The sequence below is a fragment of the Agelaius tricolor genome, unplaced genomic scaffold (genome assembly GCF_023055355.1).
Source record: "Agelaius tricolor isolate 1412-34295 unplaced genomic scaffold, bAgeTri1.0.p SCAF_1, whole genome shotgun sequence".
In the NCBI taxonomy this organism is placed as follows: Eukaryota; Metazoa; Chordata; class Aves; order Passeriformes; family Icteridae; genus Agelaius; species Agelaius tricolor.
This window is the reverse complement of record NW_027269261.1, coordinates 24,856,423-24,872,305: the sequence shown is the minus strand read 5'-3', so window position 1 is coordinate 24,872,305 and position 15,883 is coordinate 24,856,423. Positions and strand designations below refer to the sequence as shown.

Here is a 15,883-nt window from a genome sequence, read left to right as displayed (position 1 = left end):
CATGAGCACACGCACCCAGCAGGGCTGGGAGAGGTCATCTCTCCCTCAGTCCATGGCAAACACAGCCAGAGCCTGTGACCAGCTCTGGGGTCCCACCAGGGAAGAGACACAGGCACAAGGAGCAGGGCCAGCTGATGGATTGGGTGTTTGAGTGCAGCACATCCAGGGCCTGGGGGAACTGCTCTGGGCAGCCTTGAGAGGGAAGGACAAGGGGACACATGGCTGGCACCTGCAGCCTCCCAGCACAGAGCCAGACCTTTCTCAGAGGAACACAGGGACAGGACAACAGTGCTCCTATCTGTGGCAGCAGCCAGGCTGGGAGACAGGAGATTGTTGGGTACAAGGATAAGATTATTTACTCTGAGGTTGATCAAACACTGGAGCAGGTGCACAGAGAAGTCATACAGTCTCCATCTGTGGAGATACAAAAAGCTCATCTGGCCTAAAGGCCCATGACCACGTGAACCTTCTGCAAGAGGTGGGATCAGAGACCTCCAGGGTCCCTTCCTACTTACATGTCCTATAAACCAGTAAGTGCCAGTCTCATAAGCCTGCCAGGATCCTCTGAGGGGACCATGATCTGCCCACATGCAGCTGATCTGGCATCCAATTTGGCACTTCAGAGTTTTTACCGAACTGTGTCACCAAAGACCTCTGCTGTCCAGTTGTAACAGGGTAAAAGGGGCTTTTTCAGGAATTAAAACCTTATTAAAATTATTTGTCTATGTAATCCCCAAATTATCTGTGCTGTTCAACATATAAAAGGGCAGCAAAAGAGGTGATTAGAGAGTAAAAATTTCCTGATAAGAAATTTCTAAGCATAATCAAAGCTAAAACTGATAGCAAAGGACAGGAACAGCATCAAGCAATGCACATAAATGAATTCTGAAGGGGTAGAATCATCATAATATATAGATATAATGATAGCTCCTACACCATCACAAGGCAGAAGAGTATTCATGAAGTCAGAATCAACAGCTTTCTAAAAATATCTAGACAATACTAAAAAGAAATCAAAATCAGCATGTTAGAAAACATGGCTTTCTAAAATTATGGGAAATCTGTATCTTGAAGTGCACATAATATGGGGCACCATAACGCTAAAGAGGATACAGCACAACCAGAAAAATTCTAGGAAATAACATTACAAACCGGAGTGTGAAACATATTTTTATGAAGCTTTAAAGCTGCCAAGTATGATGACTGATGTGGGCATTACAAAGGTGAATGAAATCAGTAATGCCAAGAAGACGATAACAAATGAGGCTGTGCTTCTAGATATGAAAGTATTTTCTAATTATTTCCTTTTCAAAAACCTAGATTTGTAGGTCTCTTAAGCTTAGAGAGACTCTCATTAGCAAGTTATTTCTCTTTGACATTCCATCATATCTCTGTGAAAATAGAGATCTAATGAATGTACTGTATTCCCTGAATTGTATTCTTACAAACTTTGGAAAAAAATATTATGCTCTATCAATTATTTTGCTGGCTATTAAAATCTGGCACAAATTGTATTCAAAGATAACAACAAAGATATTTTCATCCTAGATACAGCTAAAAGCTCTTCCATAGCTATCAAAATCAAGGATGCAAAACATAGTTTGTGAACTAATACCCATAAATATAACTCAATTCAGATGAATGGGTAGCTTTCTATCAGTAAAATACAAACTTTATGCTTACAAAGACAAATCAGCAACATTTTGCATATTCTACTGTTTTCACTTGTCTTTGTTGTACCAAACTAGATCACTAACAAGCACTATGTACCATATTTGTTAATAAATCTGAGGATTTAAATGCATAACAAATTTTCATCATGATCAGTACACCCATTTCCAGATAACTATACATATATTATACAGATAATATATTACCATGCACTGAAAACACTTTGACAATCATGTCTACACAGACAACACATAGTTATCCAGATCTAAATTACTATAATTAATACATATAGTTATAATGATAAAGCTATATCCAAGTAATGAAAAAAAGTCCCTCTAAAGTCTCCCTGTGCTGAAGCAATAATGTTTACAGACACATGGCTCCCTGCCAGGCATTTATCAACCTGCCTGTGAGCTGCAAACAGATCCAGTCTCCTCAGTGATTGCTGAGAAGAATGCTCACTTTGCTTTTTCTCTAATTAAGAGACCTTCCCCAGACAGGATGGTCTTGCTTAACTTTCTAAAAAAAACCATGCAATATATTCTAACTAAAAAAGGAGGTAGTGCATGAGATTTAGACCACAACAATTTCGTCTTACCAAAGCAGTTCGCCAATTCTAATTAGTCCTGGAAAAACCATCAGACAAGTTTATTGTCACCAACCACAGTGAGTCTATTAAGTTCAGACAGAACAAAGTTTGAGCTTTCCACGATGGGCTGTGCTCCTAGCAGGAGGTGCTGTGCCTTCTCAACCTCCTGGTGGCCATCCTGAGATTGAACTGGGATGTAAATGCATCCTCTCCACTACCTCCTGCTGCCATCTGAGCAGGGGTCATGCGACAGGCTTCATTAATGAGGAAAATCTAATTCTCTGCACTGTCTGAAGGAATAAAGAACACAGAATAGGACCTTGTTTTCTGCCAGTGGATATAATGGGCTGAGGGAGAGGATGTGCGTGGATGTTCAAGAAGAGAAAATATTCTGTCGAAATCCGGTTTTCAGCTAAAAGATGCTTGGGCCTTAGGTTATCATTCCCAGAAGCTTCCATCCTCCTCCAAGACATGAGAAGTACCTGCAGATGCATTCAGGTACACAGGTGGAATGCAAAAACCAATTTATTTTATGACTGAGCTGTGACACGCTTGTTCAGACAGCCTTTCTCAGATCTGGGAATCAGTTTCATTTACAACCTGGCACTTCAACAAATTGCACAAGACTAAGCGGGCATAAAACCCGGTATGCAGCTGGGATAAGTGCCCCACCAATCCTCTGCCTTCAGATTTTATGGTTTCTGAGTGTTGTTATGGTGCCTAATGCAATATAGTTGGGAAATGCTGTTACATTTTCAAGAACTGGTTTGGCACACACAGAGTCAGGTGAGTCTGACAAAGCATCTAAGCAGCCATTAGAGTCAAGTTTCAACAAAGCAACATGGAAAACAAACTCCAAATCAGTTCTTGGGCCTTGTAACCATCTCATGCCACATCACATCATGGGTGACCTGGTACCCTGGCCACGTTATTAGTTAAGCACAACTGTAATATTTCTAACACCAACACAGATACCCATTCAATACTGTAATTATTCAGTGGATGCAGCATAGGAAATCATTACTGCTAATTAAGGATCTTGTTTAAAAATTTAAAAACCCAAAAAATCAAGATAACCTTAGAAAAGGATTCAGAACATCCAGAGAAAGAGACAGACTATTTAGTTATAACATAAAAATCTATAGAGTGCTCTGAGAACAGGTCACCAGATGACAGTACAGGAATAAAACTACGAAATATTCTTTTTTGCCTTTACTAGAGCAAGAATATGACAATGACAATGCAGGCAAGATCGCTGTAATGATTCCACACAAAGAGATTGCCAGAAACAGAACCAGGATTGTGGATATGTGTGTGCACATGAAGAAATGTGACTTAAATTAGTTGAGGTATAATTTGGTTTCCACTGTTAAAAAATTATTTTAATGCTGTGTTCAAAAACCATCAACAATTGTGACTTTTTTTCTTCAACATATATTAGGTCTAATCAGGAAGCATCAGAATTCAAAGAGACAAAAATCACAAGGTCCAAAATTTGCTTAAGCAAAAAGAATCATGAAAGACAGAACTACAGGGGAAAAAAGAAAAGTCTTTCTACTCTTGCTGTTAATGTCATGTAGAACTCTTTCACTCAGAGCAAAGAGAAAACACTCCCAGCACTGCCAGTTGAAGCAAGAATGACTATTTCCCGCTGAAAAGCTCAGCTTTTCACTCCTCTCTTTAAAGGTTGAACACATGTTCTAGTTGGATGAAAATTTTTCTTCTGTTTTTCTTCTCCTTAAACAAAAGTTTCATCTTCTCAATATTTTTTACTGCAGTGAGTGAGAAAAATCACAGATATGGATATAAAGATATGACATTCAAGTGAACTTCTGAATTTTCCTCCATGATTCAGCAAAAACATAAATTTAAAAGTTCAATACCTTTCTCTCAGAAAGTAGCCTTTATTTTGGATTGAGGATTAAAAATATAATCTTAATCCATCTTTAGACATACTTCTTCTATGAAGAACAACTCATTTTATTCTCACAGTTGACACACAGTTTCCTGAAATCTGAAAATTGCTCCTGACTTGCATAGATTTAAAAGAGGAAAGCAAATGGCCAAAATAACTAAAAAATTAGACAAGGACAATGAACAGAAATATTCAGCAAATTTTGGAGTACTGCAGAAGTAGGTGAAACGTTTGCATATGCATAATGGCTGGTCTTGAAGTACATAAACAGAAAATAATTACTCAGAATCAGATTTTAAGCCTCTGTGGAGTAAATTTCTTATAAACAGTGCAGACATCATCTGCATCCCAGATAAGTATGCTGGGAAAACATTCAGTGTTAATCTAATGAACATGCTTATAAACCCTACATCTAACGATCTTAAAAGTTCTCTTCAATTCTAATACAATTGACAGTACAATGAACCAGCATGCCTCATCCTGGAATACCAAGCATCTGCTCCAAGAACTTTATCTATGGAAGACTGGGAATCATAGCCAGACAGTGTGAACTGTAAAACAATGTGCCTGGTGCAGATACAAAAGCTGTTGAAATATTCAGTGACTTTTCAGCAGGATTTCCACATGTATGCAGGTGAAGAGACTTACTGTTGCTATCTACAAAAACTAATAGCTTTTCCCATACTACTAGAAATTCATCAGGTCTTTATATTTTGGCTATAAAAAGAACAAGTGTAATACAGAATTTTATTTAGAATTAAAATTTAAAATTGGAACAGAAAAAAACAAAATGATGCAACTACGATGAATGAACATGGCTATAACCAGCATCTGATTGTCACAGTGACAAAGGACTGTATTGCACAGTCCACACACCACATTTAAATTATTATGAAACGCCAGTTCCTGATTCTTTGACCAATCCCATTGAAAAAAAATATCTATAGGTTCTGCTCAGCAAATGATTAAAAAAACAACAGAAAAGCATGCTTCTTTCATGCTGCCTAGTAGGAAGAATGTATGTTGTGGCACTGATTTTCCCTTCCTGCCCCCCATTTTTGTTAATGTCAGTTTTTGAAAGTGAATGAGGTAATAGTTTTTAATTAATTTGAAATGTTCCCACTGTTTAAGATCTGTTCAAGGCAACCAATGTGTCGGTATATGCTGGACAAATGAAAAAAATAAAAATGAAAATCAAAAGCGTATAGACAAGAAATGTTTATTGAAAAAGAAAATAAAATTAAAAGACAAAAATGGGTGGGAAGCACAGCACACAGAACTAAGAATTAAAAAAACATCTTACATTCTGCCTTAATGGCAGCACAGTTAATAGGGACAAAGGGACGTCGCGCTGCCTGCCGCAGCCGGAGGGTATTTTTGCAGACCTGCCGGGCCAGTTTTGTCCAACAGGTGGTGTGCAGGAAGAAAGCCTGCCGCGTTTTCACCGCCGACTTGGGGCTGCCCGTGTTCCGCACCGGGGTGCCCTGCGTGGCCTGCCGCGACAGGTGCGTTCGGACATGCGGCTCCTGCGGGACAGAACACGGACAGCGTCACACACAGCTCAGCCACGGCACCCAAACAGCCCCAGAAGTCAATACAGCCTCGGAAAGGGATGCAGGACATCCACAGGAAAAGAGAGACTATTCAGGACATCCTCAAATAATTTTAGAAAAGGATTCAGAACATTGAGACAAAAAGAGAGACTATTTAGTTATAACATTAAAATCTACAGAGTACACTGAGAACAGGTCACCAGATGATAGTACAGGAATAAAACTACACAATATTCTTTTTCTTTTTTGCTTTTACTAGAGCAAGAATATGACAATGCAGGCAAGATCACTGTGATGATTCCACAGAAAGAGAGAAATGGAATATGGATTGTGGATATGTGTGTGCACATGAAGAAATGTGACTTAAATGGTTGAGGTATAATTAGGTTTCCACTGTTAGAAAATTATTTTAATGCTGTGTTCAAAAACCATCAACACTTGTGACTCTTTCTTCAACCTATGTTAGGTCAAATCAGGAAGCATCAGAATTCAAAGAGACAAAATCACGAGGTCCAAAATTTGCTTAAGCAAAAAGAACATAGTATCTGTGAAAGACAGACACTTCTTTTTTCCGCCTGTAGTGTCTGAGAAAGACAGACACTACAGGGGGAAAAAAGAAAAGTCTTCCTACTCTTGCCATTAATCTGATGTAGAACTCACAGGAATACATGAATAACATGTCTAAGCACTTGACACCAAACAGGCCTGTGCAGAAAGTCACCGAGCAGACAGCTCTATTGAGAATGGATATATAATGCCATCCTAAATGAGATGTTGTATAGTAGATTTAACATTTCAGAGCTAACAAACCATTTGACAGACAAAATGACATTTGTACACCAAAAATGCAGGAAGCATGTGCTTGTTTATACAAGAAGTAATCCAATGAAGATATGGCAAGGCCTAAGCACTGTACAGTTCTACTTAACATAGAAAAAGGATTAATAAATTGAGTTTTGTAGTACCAAAGTTGGATACATAAATGAAAACCATTCCATTAAATAATCAAATCACAGCAGTCTTGTGAAAGCACCACGTTTTGTTCTAGAAAAGCTTGTCTACACAATCCTACCTCTGTAGGTTGGCTGGAAGTCAGCTTATCTTCATCTGTCTGTGTGGGCATTTTCAGGCCACCATATTTCTTCCAATAAATCCAGCAAGATGCACACAACCTACACTGCATATTAGGAGGGCCCCAAGAATACCATTGGTGAGACTGCGGAGCTAAGGAGGAGAAAGCAGCACAGTGAACTGGTGCAAGCTACATTCACTACAATCAATCCAAATGCTGTAATAGATTATTATATACAGCCATAACACATGGCAATAGCAGAGCTTTGTATGGATAAAAATTTAATATATTTCACACTGAAAATAAGAACTCGAATTGTTTGTTGCTTCATTTTTTTACAAAAGTGCCAGAGAGGTGAACTCTAAATGGAAATTTTGGAAATGCTTCTAAAATGAATTTCAAACCAGAGACTTTGTATTGCTGACATTTTCTCCCAGAGAACTACCAGAAAAAAAAACAACAAACCCACTATTTCCAATCTCACCCTGGAAGTCAGGCTAATTAAGTTGGATTTTATATCTGCTCTCATATTGCCCTCAACCTCTGTTGAGGGCTGCTATTTCAAGAAGTCCAACAAAAATTATCACACAAAATACTAGAAAGAAACAACAGTCCTCCCCATGAGTTCCCCAAAAACACTCCAAAACCATTCAAAGAAAAAAAAAAACCCTCAAAAAGCCTCTGCAGCCTTAAAGAAAAACCAAAATTAAATTTGAATCTAGCTTTGTGAAGGTAAAGGAATAATAAATCAATGCCGCCATATTGTACTACTTAATGTTTCTGTGCTTTATGAATTGTTTAAAAATAAATCATAAAGAAATTTGAGTACTTTAATTAATATACTGAAGGCAGCTCTAACTTTAAAAATATTTCTGCCATAAGAGCAATTGCAAATTATCCTCTGTCATATCCTAACAAAATTACATACCTTTTTTTTTCTAACAGCACATATTAAGATTCACCCAAATTCTTGAGTCATTAAAAAAAATATTTACTTACTATAGCAGCTTTCACAAGCCCGACCTATTACTGTGGCTTGTGCCTGGTAAGAAGCTCCCATTGCTCCATTGACTGCAGCAGGTTTCCCATTGTTGCTGGATATTTGATTGGGATTTGGTTTATTGCTTTAAATAAATTTTTAAAGGTTGCAAAAAAAAAAAAAAAGTGGTTTTATTAACTGGTTAGTCAACAGGAATACAAACAATCTAGTTCTGGAATTCTGATGTGTGCTGACAATATCTATAAAATCTTTTCTAAACAACAAGAGTAATTTTTGTACTCCTCTATTATTTTCAGCATTGTCAGACACTTGCTATGTTAGGAGCTACTCTGACACTCCAATTTGCAGCTTTTACTGTGCTCAGATTGTCTAAGCTACTTGGAAAGCTCATAAAAGACCAGCTCTCAGGGGTCAAAGCATTAACACAAGTCTGACATAGCATGGAATTTAAGAAGGTGGTTCTAGTCAACAGATAAGGTTTACGAGTTGAGGTTGGACTTTGATTGAAGTATAACAAGAGGACCAACAGTGCCTGTAATATAACAAGGTTTTTGATCCCAGGAAAGGGTCAAACAGCCTTCTGTCTGAAAAAGAAGTACACACAGTAATACAAATGTCTTATAACCACAGCAAAACTCACCCATATATCTGCTTGTTCTGTCTCAGTTCTCTTCTAAATTACTTCCTCTCTGAGAAGGCTAACTGGTTTTTGGATATTTCTGTTTGGCTTTTTAATAATATTGTACTGTATCATTCTCATAATTATTCTAACTTGAATACTTTAGCGAAGTAGGACTTTACAGGCCAATTAATTTAGAGGGCATCAATATAACTCCTCACTAGATTAAGTGAAATATTTCCAGAGTTTCAACTTTGTGACTGTTAATTACCCTCAATACAATGCAAGGCTGGATACATTGATTGCTAAGATAATTATTTGTCATTTTAGGCAGCATAAAATACATTAAAGAAAAGTTAAAATGACAACTGAAGAAACCTTTGCTGTATCAAGTCTCAATTTCCAATGCCAATAACTCTGTCTCCTGCCTTTTCCTTTTTCACTGTATCAGCAAGAGACAATTTTACAATTTCCACATATTCTTTATCCTGGACTCGAGGTACAGGAGAAGAGCTGGAAAGACAATTAAGTCTTCCACATTATGATCTGTTGCTTAGTTACCTTTCAGAAAGGCCATGAATTGAAAGGGACTCTCTGGAATTAAGGACAGAACCTCGCAATTGTAGGAAATACCTAATGATCCAGTTCAAAAAGCTACTCAGCTCTGAGAATCAATTCTACTCAGATTTCAAATGCAATAAATGAGTCTTGAAGCAGAGCATTTAGCAATCCCATGACCACTACAGATACCAAAGCCTTGAGAAGTCCCTAGAAGACTAGAGATTTTGTCTTGAAATGGAGGCAAAAGACAGGCAGTAATATAAAAACACAAAAATCCCACCTTTAGAAACACATTTTGTCATCCAATACAGCTGGTCCCTACTGTGAACTTATTGAAAATCCATAACTGTCCACATGGACCAAGGAAATTAAATTGAAAAGGCATAATGTAAAGTCTGAGCACCTTATGGTTTTCCTAAAGCAGCCACTCATCTGAGAAGGTTAGGGAACACTCATACTAGAGTTTTTAGCTTTTTTTAAACAGTGTGACTTATTAGAGATGTGAGCTTCAAAACTCACAAAATTTGTTCTGAGATAAGATTAAAATAAATTTAACAGTCTGCTGCTTTCATTGTAACATCTGTTTAAGAGAGAAAAGCCAGTATGAAATATGAAAATGAAACTCTATTGTATGTAATTTATACAAGCCATCAAAAATCTTTGTGAAGTACTTCCTTTGTTATTACATTCTTCTGTTATACAAACACTCACAACAATGGGAAGTTCATATATAAGTAAACTGAATATACCCACAGAAAGCTTAGAAAAAAGTGATTTGGAATCCTTTCTCTTGTCATAATATTGAGGAAATTATGAGTATGTAGGAGGGATTTTATCTTTTTTCTACAAATCAGATGTTAACAGAAGCAGATATAGCATCCAGTTTAAATGTAAAAGAAATACAGATCAAAAACCCCTCAGAAGAAAACAAGATTGCTTTAGTAGCATGTGGTCAAAGATAGAAGATCTGGGGCTGTGTGCTACCTTTAATTTAGAACCAGAACATCTCTTGTCTCTAGATGAAGAACAGATTTTATCAGCCAGATAAAACTGTAATGGGAAATTATCTCATTTTATTTTATGTAACTACATTAACAACTGCTTCTACTTTGAAATATTGCATTTACAAAAATATGAAGTGTTGTGCTACAGGGATTTGGAAAAGATTGTTTTCCAAAAACTGCATTGCATTAATAGGCTCTTCTTGCATGTGAACAGACCACAGGTAGCACTTGATCAGCTTTTGTAAAACTTCTTATTCCAGACAAAAAGATTGCAGGTCAAAAACAAAGAGCAGTAAAGTAAGAAAGTTTCACTTAAAACAAGAATTTCTGGCATTTTCAGATTATATCTCTGAATATAATAAATCCTGTAGAAGTAACCATTACAGAGATGACTAGGAAAATACCATGCATGTAACTGCATGTTACTGTTTCAATTTTACCTGTATATTATTCAAAAAATGAATTTGTTGTTATACTCACTAGGTGGGGATGTATACTTGTTTCAATTTACTTTCTGCTTCAGCTGCTTTCAGACGTTTCTAGTTGAAAAATTAACACATTAAAATACTTTATTACATTAAGGTATGACATTTCATAAAACTGCACACGCAATACATCTTTAAATTATTTCTATTTTGTGATTTCAGAAGAGCTTCCAAAACAAGCGTAGAAATGTACACAATGAAAATCACAAAAAACAAGCTTTTGACTTTTAGTATTAGTTTGAAATCATAACATGCTGTCCCCTTCTCAGTAAAACTCACAGGGCTCACATATGACAACAAAACTGTAAAAATGACAGTGACAGCTTACATAAATCACATCTGTATAAACATGCATGACACTGTGACTACCCTTCATTGCAGAATTAAGTAGAAATTAAATTAATGAAATTGTGCTCCTCGCCAGTCATGTAACAAAACTTGTCTGCTCTGTCCAGACTGAGGCTGAGCTTTTCTACCACAGTACTAGTAACAATAAAGTCCACTGAGTCTTAGAAATAACTAAACACTTACTAGCATTAAATGCCATCAAAACTGTGGCTCAGGAACATCACAGTAACAGGACAGCTATACTATTGTCAAGATAGTAAATTCACAGACTAAATCATTACTTTCTTCATACTTGCAACAAACTCAAACCATTTTGCATTTCTACAATGTTGAGAAGTTTTAGTAATTGCCATATATTATACAAGTAACTAGGACAACAGTTTTTTCAACAGTGGCCCAAAAAATATAGAGTTCAGGTGTCCAAAGGTTTTTCCAAAACATTTGTATGTAAAAGATGAAGAAAAAACATTTTCTGCATTTTCTGTACTCAAGACATTACTTCTGTTCACTTGAGAGAAAACAAGGAAAAGCAAGAGAGAAAAGAATTTGAATCATGGTCAATTTCATTACAGAGGATAAAAAAAAAAGGAGGGGACACATTTATACCCAGCAATAATAAATCAGTACTACCTGTCTTTATAAGGTGATTAAAATTCAGTCCTTCATTTCACCTGCAATCACCACTTCTCCTCTCTGCTGTACTCTTATTTTTTGATATCCAAATTTGCAAGGTTTATAACCCAGGAAAATATTTCCCACCTTGAGAAAACTGTCATGAGATGACTCTGCTCTGAGAGTCCCTTGCCTGAGCCATGAGGTGAGTCACAGGGTAATTCAGCTTTACTGGCCCAGCAGGCTGACTAAACCTCCTGGTGTAAACTGCTGTTCTTCTCCATTTCATTAAGTTGCCTCTTGTGTTGTCCATTTATAAAACTCTCACTTATAAAATTGCATCTTTAAGGAGTAATGTGTAACAAATAGACTTCTAATCAGTCTATGCCACCATTAATTAATTCCTGTGCAATGAGAGCTCTCTTCCATTTATCTCCAAAACAGTTGGTTTATTTTTCCTTACAGCTTTTTGCTGTTCACAGATGCCCAGTTTGGAGCTACAGAAGTGAATCCCATTGACACTGCTGGTAGTAGCAATCTTTCCCCAGTGCCAGACTTGGCAACACTGCTCTACCCTCAGGAGGCCTACAGAAAAATGCAAACAGGTCTGCTCTGCCTGCTTGAGTCAGTTTTTACAAGAGCAAGGAAAAAGAACAGCAGCAGCACCATGCTCCAAGTCTCATAAACTGGTAGTTTTTAATCTGAGAACATTTCACAGCCCCAGCAGAGGAGCTCCTGGTGGTGAACTTAACAGCAGGACACAGGTTTTCCACAACTGTCTCTCATTCCTTTTCTTATTATATCCAACAATGTAGAACTTGTTTGCAGCCTGACAGAAGCATGTGAAACTGCCAGGCAACCACACTCAGAGCTTGCTAACAAACTGGTCCATTCTACAAAAATGAATAAATCTCACTGCACACCTACCACGAGCAAAAGAGAAAATACAATAAAGGGCAAAAAAGGATGAAAGTAGCCCTGAAGCACTGTCAGAATGTAAAGGCATGTGTAGGAAGCTGTATTAAGCCCTGATGGCAGTGCCAATGAGAAATAACTACATAGACATGGATTAAATTTTAGCATACTTTTAGTACTGGTATGGGGGTTGTAAGGAATGCAATTTAACAACTGCTTTTCTCTTTTATTTACTAAAGGGAATGATATACTGTCTTCTAAAAAAATAAATGATGCAATGATATTTCAGTATAAGCTATATTTTTATACATTAAATTTATGGCTACCATTGGTCTCTAAAAGCAACAGAACATGTCACAGCTTGAATTCTCACTGACATACCAACTTCTAAGTATAGAGAGAGAGGAAAGGATGCAGAAAGACGACTACCGATAGTGCAGTTTCTGAGATTAAACCTCTGTTGAAATCTAGAGTCAGAACTGGTAAAAGCTGGAGGCTGAAACTGAAAATATTTAGACAAGAAACAAAGCACCAGTTTGTAACAAATCCCTGGAGCAATGTAATGAATTACTGGAGCAATGTAACAAAGAGAGCTGATGCTTTACCTGGAGAAAAAATTTACATCTTAAACAGTATATCAAACAGGTCTTACAGACTGCATTGCAGGGGAGGTCAGTCTATACTAACCCAGTTTTTCATGGGGTCTAATGCTAGCATTGAAAATGAATGTTTGTGGGTTTAAAGAACTTTCGTTAAAAATATCAACTTACAAATATCCCAAGAACTGACCCCTTTCCTAAATTAGTACTGTTTTCAACAGTGGAAATAAATAAATAAATGAGAGGCAAAAGTATTATACTGTTGCAGAAGAGCAATTTAGGCACCATTTAATGTGTTCACTCTTTCCCTCTTACGAAGTCTCAATAAAGTCTTTTCCTGTTGAATCAGACTTTCAAGGAGAACACCACAAATAAGTTTTCATTCAGTAGAATCAATCAATCAAACCTGGCCTTCCTCAAACACTGTATATAACACAGTGGACATGAGAAGTGCCCTATCAACAGGAATGATTACCCAAGGCTGAATTAGTTTTGCTAGACAAATTCAGAGAACTTTAGCATATCTTCCCTTCAGTTTGACTTGAAGGGAAGATGTTCTCAAAGCAAGGTGGTAGCAGTACCTCCACTGCCATTAAATCACCACATTTATAACCTAGCAAGAATAACATTTAGTAAAAATTATGATAAATAAACCTTTTTTATGCCTGACACAACACATCCAATTCTCACAAAGAAATAAAGATAATTAAAAGAAATTTTTTATATTAAATCACACTGATCTAGAACTCAGAGATTGTATTTTAAGATTCAAGTATGTGCACTGACCTTTTTCATCTTCCCATTCCCACAAGTCCCCCCGCCCCTCAAGCATGTGATTTAGAGAAGAATGAGTCTGAAATTTCCACTTTATTACTGAATACATTTTCTCCCTGAACTACATTCAATTATCACTGCTTGTTCTTTTTGGGAAAAAAAACCCTACAGATATTGTTTTGACTGAACGGTATCAATTTTTACCATTCAAAAAAAACTAAACAAGGGTATGATGAAGTTCTGATCCCTTCTTAGGAAGGATTATAGAAATGTTAACCAGAATAAAAATTAAACAGCTGGCCTACACTGGTTTTATTACTGAAGATCACATAGGTGACCCTGAAAGAACATGTCTAAAGAATTCCATCCTGAGGGTATTGCCATGGTCTGAGTAGGATGTTGGAAGTTTATTTAGTTACAAGTAAAACACAGGCATTTACCAGAGCATTCAAGTTGCAGATAACCATAAAGCCTATGTGATTTTCCTGTAAAAACCCTAATCCTGTGAAAAGATACGCAATCTTAACACATAGACTTTGATCATTGTAGCAATAGAATCATAAAGAGCTCTAGAGAACTACAAAAGGAATCTCAGTCTTTCACCAACTACTCCAGAGGAGCATTTCAGAAAAAAAAGCCACATTTTTATCTGATTCTTAAAGATAATCTGTTGCCCAGCCATTAAGAGCTGACAAGATACACAGCAAATCTCTGCTGACAGCACCTCTCTAGGACAAAAACCAACAGTGGAAAAAAAAAGGGGTTAAAGTGAAAGGAATGGTGACAAACCTAGAAAAACATGCCTTTATAGGCAACATATTACATTCTATTTGTATTATCCATAGAACTAAAATGTCCTAGTGATACTCCAAGACTTTACCATGCAGTAAAAAACCTTTCCCTTACTTTCCATGCCCTAACAAGATGATGTAGAAACAATTTCAAATAAGCCAGAACAACCTGAACTAACCATCCCTCTGACACATTCAATTTGAAACAAGTCCAAAGATCTAATAGTACAGCTGTAGTTATTACAGCATAAAAATTATTTTCAATACACTGTCCATAACATCACCATCAATCATGTGGCAAATAAAGGAGGTACTAGCTTAAACATTAAATCAGCAATTAAAATGGAGCCTTTTCAAGTATTTTATGGTCTAAACCAAGGAGTAAATATATTAAAAGTACATTATATAAAAAGCATCAACATTGACATTTTGCCTAACCATGCTAAAAACATCTCAGTATTGGTACCCAACAAAATCTTGATTTGTTTTTGCTCCACAGCAACCCAAACAGTTGAATATTCAATCAGAAGGATGAACAAAACCACTGTGTGCAGAATGGTCTCAATTTCGAAATGCTGGTAATGCCAAAGTAATGCTTCATCCAGAAGTACCAATTAAGGGTTCATAACACCATCAGCCACTGTAACACAACGTATTTTGTGCTTCCTTCAGTCCCATGGCAGAGCTTCACAGTCTAAAGCATTTGCTCTGCAGCCCATTTCCATCTGATCCCCTACTGAAGGGGGAACCAGGAATCCTATTGCTTCAAACCAGCATAGAATACAAATAGGCTAAAAAGCTCTTCACAGCTATGGGATGTACAGCAGAGGATTCAACAATGCAGCCTGTAACACCACTGGTCTATACCCCAAAATATTACCTTAGGCCTCCCGTCACGTATCTTTTCAAGAACACAAACAGATTTTTATGGTTTAACAAGATCACTTTTTTAAAAGAATGTCTCAGATTGGTTCATTCTGAAACAGTCATTGAATTACCTGCTGCACATATCTGTCAGTGGTTTTCCACATGTAGTAATACTCAATGATGCTAGTCAGCGACTTCCAAGGGAGCTGAAAAACATTTGTTACAAGTGAAAGTGGTTCCAAGAAATTGCAGTGTCCACTTCTTATTAAACACATGTTAAAATCAAGTATAGTTGAGGCAAATACTAAAACCTGAATGTGTTAAATAACTGCATTAGAATCCATATGCAAAAAACCTACATATTGCAATTAATAATACACAACCATTAACAAGCAAGCAGAATTATGGTATCATCCATCCAAATCTAAATGTAATTTATTCTTTTTAAGCCATGTAGTTAAACAAAATTATCAAAATAGAATGCAGATTTCCATCAGAAAACACAGAG

The 15,883-nt window shown here is 36.8% G+C and overlaps 1 protein-coding gene across 5 annotated transcripts in view; it reads right to left on the bottom strand.

The window, feature by feature from the left end:
* MTA3 (metastasis associated 1 family member 3) overlaps positions 1-15,883 on the bottom strand; it is a 228,968-nt gene that overhangs the window by 138,923 nt on the left and 74,162 nt on the right. For all 5 annotated transcript variants that reach the window (XM_071427185.1, XM_071427148.1, XM_071427166.1 and 2 more), the window contains exons 10-14: positions 15,507-15,581; positions 10,465-10,523; positions 7,800-7,924; positions 6,801-6,952; positions 5,479-5,701 (exon numbers count right to left, since the gene is read on the bottom strand). In XM_071427185.1, the coding sequence (XP_071283286.1) occupies positions 5,479-5,701; positions 6,801-6,952; positions 7,800-7,924; positions 10,465-10,523; positions 15,507-15,581 (634 nt within the window). The remainder of the gene's footprint in view (positions 1-5,478; positions 5,702-6,800; positions 6,953-7,799; positions 7,925-10,464; positions 10,524-15,506; positions 15,582-15,883) is intronic.